General features: G+C 32.8%; 1 protein-coding gene across 1 annotated transcript in view; it reads right to left on the bottom strand.

The window, feature by feature from the left end:
* LOC107704107 (myosin-IIIb-like) overlaps window positions 1-7822 on the bottom strand; it is a 48073-nt gene that overhangs the window by 19507 nt on the left and 20744 nt on the right. Inside the window, exons 9-15 of the mRNA XM_016506961.1 lie at window positions 6726-6834; window positions 6527-6643; window positions 4823-4923; window positions 2540-2626; window positions 2010-2075; window positions 589-702; window positions 268-379 (exon numbers count right to left, since the gene is read on the bottom strand). Coding sequence (XP_016362447.1) covers window positions 268-379; window positions 589-702; window positions 2010-2075; window positions 2540-2626; window positions 4823-4923; window positions 6527-6643; window positions 6726-6834 — 706 coding nt within the window. The remainder of the gene's footprint in view (window positions 1-267; window positions 380-588; window positions 703-2009; window positions 2076-2539; window positions 2627-4822; window positions 4924-6526; window positions 6644-6725; window positions 6835-7822) is intronic.

The raw sequence follows: 7822 nt of genomic DNA, 5'->3' as shown, positions 1-7822 counted from the left end.
TATATATAAATAAGGAAAAAAACATTTTTAATGTAAAATAATCTAGCAATAAATAAAAAATAAATACACACACACACACACACACAAAAAAAAAAAATTATATATATATATATACACTGTACATATGGTATTATTTTTATTTATTGTGTGTGTGTGTGTGTGTGTGTGTGTGTGTTCAAACTCGCAACCAAATGCTTTTTATTGTTGGTTGTGATTTGAGCATTTACACTTATCTAGCGATGTGTGAAGATGGGAGTGCATTCAGACCTGCGAACAGAACGCTGAGGAGAGGAGTGACGCTGTTGATGAAGAGCTCGCGAATGTTGGCCGGTATCGTGTCTCTGTTTTTCTCAAGAAATCCACTTGCATTGTACTGCACCTGGACAGACCACAAAAAGACACTTCATGCAGGAATAATGCACACTTTATGAAGAAAAACACCCTTATTAATGCGTCGTGCCTCTGGGAAAAATGCACATGCATCATTTAATTATTAACCAGCACAACAATTACTTTGTTGATCTACATGAAGTCAGTGATCAGGTGAATTGTTAGGTACTAGTGCTGACGGTGGTTTTGCACACTCACCTTCCCAGCGTAGTGCACAATAGTGAACAGAGGGGTGTGGTTTCGCACAACCTCAAAGTTGGGAGCCGTTTTAAATTTGCTGTTTAACTTGTCAACAAAATCGCGGTCAGTGGCCTGTGGGTGCAGAAATCATCATCACAAGCTGTTTGCTAGAAATACTGATTTTAACGTGTTAAATGCACAACAAATGCAGTCACATGACTGTAATGTCCTGAACGTGGACCATCTCCACCGTACATACATGCACAGAATGAAAATTAGCACAAAACAGGCAGAGCTTAATGGCTCTGACGTCTCTTTGTTGCTTATTTTTAATTCAATGGCTATTAAAATGAATGTTCCTCATTCAATACAAGTTGAGCTTTATGTGAGCTGTCGATTATAACGGAATATATTTTCATTTAGTTTAAAACACTTACAGTAATGCATTTATAATGAGGCAAGGCATGTGGGAGGGTTTCATTTTGTTAAACCAATTAAACACATTATAAAAAAAAATTATATAATTTTAAAGAAATTGCAATACTGAAAATACATATATATAATTTACATTTACACTAATTATTACAAATATGGAGGATTATCACAGAAAATAACTTTTGACCTTCAGATTGTAAAATGCAAAAAAAAGTTTCATTTTGCTAAAGCAATTAAAATGTTTTAAATAAAAATAAGTATTTTAAATATAATTTTAAAATGAGAAGAAATTGCAATACTTAAATGAATAGATTTAAATTATAATAAATATGTCCAATAAAATAAATAAATAAATAGGTAAATAAAGAAAGTATTTTTAATGCAGCTAGATGGAGGATTACCACTGAAAATATTTTTTTCGTACTTCAGTTTATAAAATGCAAATAATAAAAAAATTAAATTTACGTTAATGCATTAATATTATTATTAATATTTATATAATTATAAATAATAAGTATTTTAAAGAAACTGCAATACTTAAATTATTACACCTTATGAGATGTACAAAACCAACATAACAAAAAAGGTCAGTATTTCAAATGCAGGCCAATGGAGGATTACCACATTAAATAATTTTCATCCTTCGGTTAGTAAAATGCAAAAAAAACTAACAAAAAAAACTGTATTTACAGTGATGCATTTATGCGGCAAGACAATTATATAAATTATAAATAAAAATTTATGAATAAAAATTAAATGCGTTTTAAAAAGTGGCAATACTTAAAGAAAATTAATATATTAAATTATTAAATGTTTAGGTGTACAAATATCTGTTAAATGCACAAAAAAAAGCATCTGTTAAATGCATAAATGTAAATGCAATAAAAAAAAACTTTTTTGTCGTTTGTATTTGTACAAATAAATGTAATTGTGGCCCTATGGAGGACTTGGCAACATGTTTTCTTTTGTGTCTCAGGTTTAACTAGCAACCCCGTCCAGTGTACCTGAGGAAAGGCACTCTGCTCATCCAGCAGTGAGAGAATCCCAATGGGTTTGGTGAGGAACAGGTCCTGAAACAGAGGAACAAACCTGGCATGGGTGAATGAGTTTTCCATGCTGACAAGCTAAACAGGCCTCTCTCGCTGACGGCGCTGCAGGTTTAGAGCTGAATGCTATATGAATGTGACATACATTTAATCTGCAGCTTTCCAAACGGCCATAATTACAGGGCAGAGTTCATGTTTACAGAGCGGGAATCTCACAGGAGAATGAAAACAAGCTTCAGGTTTCTTTTAGCTTCCCATTCAGCAGCGGGCCGAAGGATTTGGGTCAGAATGCATGCAGAAATCTGAGAGAGATTCTCAAAGCTACGTGTCCTGCTTCGTCAGCACTTCCTGTGTTTGGGATTTACCACACGGCCGTCTGCCAAACGCAGAGCTCGGGTGTACTTTTGGAGTCAGAGAGAAGGAAAATGGGGGGAAAAAAAGAGTTGGAAATAGTGCGGAGGGTGAAACGGTTCTGAACACAGACGTACCAGTATGGGTTTGTTGTCCTTGTAGGTTATGGTCTCCCATGTGATGCCTTCCTCTTTATATTCTTTCTGCTCCATCAGAAAAATATGCTGGAGGGAAACGACATTGAAAATGTGATTATTATATCCATTGAGTTCCAAATCATGTCCTGTTGAAAGAATCGGAAGTGAACAAAAGCGGCATTTAATGTTTCTAACTTCTACTGCATTGGTGTTTCTTCAAGCCTTTATTTGAAATAAAGTTAAATGACCAATTACTTTTATTTTTTGTCCTTTTTGTCATGTTACAGTAATGCATTTATAATGAGGCAGGACAAGCAGGTGGGTTTCATTTGCTAAAGCAATTATATAAAATATAAATATGAAAAAAAAAAAAAAATTATATAATTTAATTTGAACGAGATTGCAATACTTAAAAATTTAATAGATTTAAATTACTACAATTTCAGGCATACAAATATGCCTAATATAACAAAAAAGCCTAGTATTTTTAATGCAGCCCAATGGAGGATTACCATAGGAAAAAACATTCATTTTGCAAAAAGCAAAAAAAAAAAAAAAAACTAGGCAAGACATTCTGGACAGTTTAATTTTGCTAACGCAATTATATAAATTTGAAAGACATTGTAATACTTAAAGTTTAATAGATTTAAATTATTACAATTTTAGTTGTAAAAATACATGCAATATAACAAAAAAGCCTAGAATTTTTAATGCAGCCCAAAGGAGGATTACTGAAAATAATTTTCATGCTTCAATTTGTAAAACGCAAAAAAAACTACATTTATTAGTATGCATTTATTATGAGGCAAGATATGCTGGAAGGATTTAACTTTGCTAAAGTGATTATATAAAATATCAATAATACATAAAATAGGTACTTTTAATTATAATTTTAAAGATATTGCAATACTTAAAAAAATGAATAGACTTAAATGATTACACTTTTAGGTGTATAAATATGTCCAATAAAAAAAAAAGTCTAGTATTTTTAATGCAGTCCAGTGGAAGAGGACCACAGATGCCTTTTATCTTTCGGCCTTTTTGTCATTTTACTAGGGATGCACCGATACCACTTTTTTCAGTACTCGTCCGATACCGATACTTTTATTTTTGGTACTTGCCGATACCGAGTACCGATACCAATATTTTCATTGCATTTGTAACTTTTTAAAATATTGGATACAGAAACCAAAAGAGTATATATAATGTTAGTTGGTTAACTTCATTTATCAAATAGATACAGTCAAACCAAAATTTATTCTGACACCTTCAACATTTCTCACATTATCACAGTTTATTCGCTATAGTTTAGAAAATGGTAATAAAATATGACAAGAACTCAGAGTTAAACTGTGTCTTTACAAATTCAGTCCACTGAATGAAGCTGTAATAATGCAGGGAACCACTCACTATAAATCTCCTAACTGTGATATTTTCATAAATAGAAGTTGCGTTTTCATCTGAAATGTGCAGCAATTTATTTTCCAAAGCCACTCATATAATGCATTAGCATTCATGAAGCAAGCAAAACACGTATTTGTGCTGGTGCAGAATGAGAGGGACAAGTACAGTACAGCAGCGCATTTCACATAGGCTGTTAGTTTCACTTTCAACAGAAAGTCGTGTATGCTTAAGGGTGAAAATAAATGACGTTTATAGTGAATGCCCCTATAAATTGTCTTATATTTACGATTGAGTTTTAATCCAAATGATGCGTGCTAAGTGAGCGAACATCAAGATCACGCAACAGAAGTGCTCTCTTTCTCTCTCTCTCTCTCTCCCTCCCTCCCTACCATTAAGTAACGTGTGCATTGTTTTACTTCTTTTTGACACATCCGACCGAACTACAAACTTTCCAGTGATGTCTGTGAGAAAGGGATATTCACTCGACAAGCTCGCGCATCTGCGTCACCGCGCGCGCGCAATACACTCAGCGTGATTTGCTTACCAGCTGGCGCAAATCAGCAATACAGGCATTAATACTGAATGTTTTATATTCATTGCATACATATACTTCGTAGACATCTTTAATCTCTAATAACTCCATTCTGCTGTCTGTTGTCGGTGTTTCTTTGTCTGAATATGGCACTTATCACATGCTGTGTGGTATCGGCACCAGTATCGGTATCGGTGCATCCCTACATTTTACTGACAGAGACAGTCAAAAAGGAGACTTGAATTGAACTTTTTGAAGTGTCAGAGCATGTGCACTACTCATGCGACATGAAATATGTTTTCCTATACAAATATCAATCTCATAACGAAGCACGATGAAGGACTTACATGGTTGAAGAAATACTGGAGCTGCTCGTTAGCCAGATTAATGCAGAGCTGCTCGAATCGGTTCACAGCGAAGTTTTCAAAGCCAAAAATGTCAAGGATTCCTGTAAAAGAGCAAACCTCGGCTTATACAATGTAAGATTCTGCATAGGGTTTACTATACTAATGCTAGACTTGCCAAAGTATACCCCTCTGTCAGCGATGCATGTAATAGATGCAAGCAATCACCAGCAGACCTCATTCACATGTTGTGGGAATGCCCTAAATTATTTGATTATTGGACTAAAATATTTAAAACTTTGAAAGATGCCTTCGACATAGATTGGTATTTGAGTTATCTGATGGACTCTGGGAGCGTATTCTTGAGCTCACTCACACCTCATCTATATGCGCAAGGCATGGGCTTATACAATGTAAGATTCTGCATAGGGTTTACTATACTAATGCTAGACTTGCCAAAGTATACCCCTCTGTCAGCGATGCATGTAATAGATGCAAGCAATCACCAGCAGACCTCATTCACATGTTGTGGGAATGCCCTAAATTATTTGATTATTGGACTAAAATATTTAAAACTTTGAAAGATGCCTTCGACATAGATATCGATACAAATCCACTTTTGGGTTGGCAGTAGATGTTAACCTTTCAGTAACGGTCCAAAAGGCTTTAGCCTTTACTACTTTACTAGCAAGACGTCTCATCCTTAAAAAAAAATCTCTCTCTTTATTTATTCCTTCTCTTTCTAGCTTGTACTTATTTGAACAATGTCTAAGAACTTGGTATTACAACCACTTCCTGTGTCTGTTTGCCTCTTAAGAAGAATCGCTTTATGTATCCCCCAATTGTAAGTCGCTTTGGATAAAAGCGTCTGCTAAATGACTAAATGTAAATGTAAATGTAACTGTCTTGATACTTAAGCTGAGCATTAATATATAAACATACAATTTTTATTTATGTTTTTTAAACATAAAAAAAGCATTATTTTTTTTATTATTATAAAAAATGTATTTTTTTACATTTTTTTTCTCTCTTTCTTTTCTTTTATTTTCTTTTGAAAATAATTGTGTTTTCAAATATGTGACCCTGCCTGTGAAAACCCAGCTAAAGTCATTTTTTGGTGATTTACTGTTTTCTACATAAAATCATCGTTCATAAAAATGTAGAACATTCTGTGAAAATATAACCTTTATATCTTTAATATTGAGTGAGCAAGGCCATGTCAAAGATTGAAATCATAGTGAAATTATTGGCTGAAATCAAACTTTGATGCTTGTTATCTCATAATTAGATTCTGAGACTTTAGCCTGGATTTCACAGACAGGGTCACATATTTGAACACATATTATGTAAAATCATTATGTTGTCAATTATTTAAAACAAATCATTATAATTTAAAGTAATTATTTATAATATGTAGTACGTCAGCTACAGAAAAACCTGTATCAGCTGAGCCAGTGTTATTTCAGTATTATTTAAACACTATTATAGTATTTATTAATATTTTGAATTAGATTTTATTTTCAGTATTTGTTTAGCTTAATTTTTTATTTCTATTTAACTTTTTATTTTAAATTAAGCTTGAATTTATTTTCATTTTAGTTTTAGTAATTTTAGCACTTCAAAGTTTGCGTTTTATTCTAGCTTTATTTTGAATTAAAAGACAGAAACAAGTTTCTCAGTCAAAGTATGAACTGGTATGTTTCTTACCTATTTCATTGAGCTCCACGTCACAGTCTACTTTAGGAGCGAGCAGCTCGTTGACTTTACTGACGATCCATCCGAACACGCGACCGTAGGCCACTTTAGCGATGGAGTCTCTGGCGTCTGAAACGACGTTTAAAACACACGGTGGTCAGTGTGAAGGGTGTCAAACACACTAGTGGCTTCGAAGTGAACCTGTGTGTACCTTCAGCCTGCTGCTGGTTGTGGAGTCGCTGGATGGCCTCTCCTCGCGTCACTGACGTGGTGCAGGTCAGACTCTTCAGTAAATCCTCTTCCTGAACGCCAAACTGACCCTGCTTACAGAAACAAGCTCACACGGTTTTGCCAAGAAGAATGCCCTTCTCTTAGGGCCGCATGATGCATCGAAATAAAACAAAATCACAGAACGGCGTAGTGTGATTAGCCGATCACAAAGGCTGCGATTTAATTAAATAAATATATGCGCTGCATGTTTCAGAGTGAAGCGCGGGACTGTGTTCATTCACATGCGAGCGGCTCATTATCACTTAGTTGCTTTAACATGCATTTGAAAACACAACATGTGCCAACCACTTTCCCAAACATGCAACGAGAAGAGCTTAACAGCAAAAGTAGTCCCTGCATTTTGTCAAAATAAAAATTTGATGGTTTAACATTTAAAAACAAATTTACTGTAAATTTACAGCTGTAATGTAAAATAAAATTATTATATTTATTGTGTTATAATACTTGTTTTTTTTTAATATTCCATTTTTTATTTTTCGGTGAAATATTATTTAATATTTAAATTTTTTTTTGTAATAATAATAATAATAATAATAATGGTAACACTTTGCAATTAGGTTTTATTTGTTAACAGTAGTTAACTATATTAGTTAACTTGAACAAGATTTATAGCCTTTATTAATCTTAGTTAATATTAAGCCAGACATTTACTAATACATTACTAAAATAAAAAAAGTTGTATCTGTTAACATTAATGTGCTGTGAAATAACATAAATGTGAAGATTTTTATTAACTAACATTAACAAAGGACAATAAATGCTGTAAAAATATTAATACATTAATACAGCTAATGTTAACAAATTAGACTTTATTGTAAAGTTTTACAATAATAATAATAATAATAATAATATATTATTATTATTACTAATTAAAAACAAAAAAATATACAAAAAACAAAATAAGCAATATTACTATGTATGAAAATGTAGTCTGAATAAAATAATGTATTAAATACATTCATAAAATAATGTATGAAATATGTAATATTTCACAAAAAAAAAAAAAAAAAAAAAAAA

The sequence above is a fragment of the Sinocyclocheilus anshuiensis genome, unplaced genomic scaffold, assembly GCF_001515605.1.
Source record: "Sinocyclocheilus anshuiensis isolate Anshui unplaced genomic scaffold, SAMN03320099.WGS_v1.1 scaffold690, whole genome shotgun sequence".
NCBI lineage: Eukaryota > Metazoa > Chordata > Actinopteri > Cypriniformes > Cyprinidae > Sinocyclocheilus > Sinocyclocheilus anshuiensis.
This window is presented reverse-complemented; position numbering and strand designations above follow the sequence as displayed.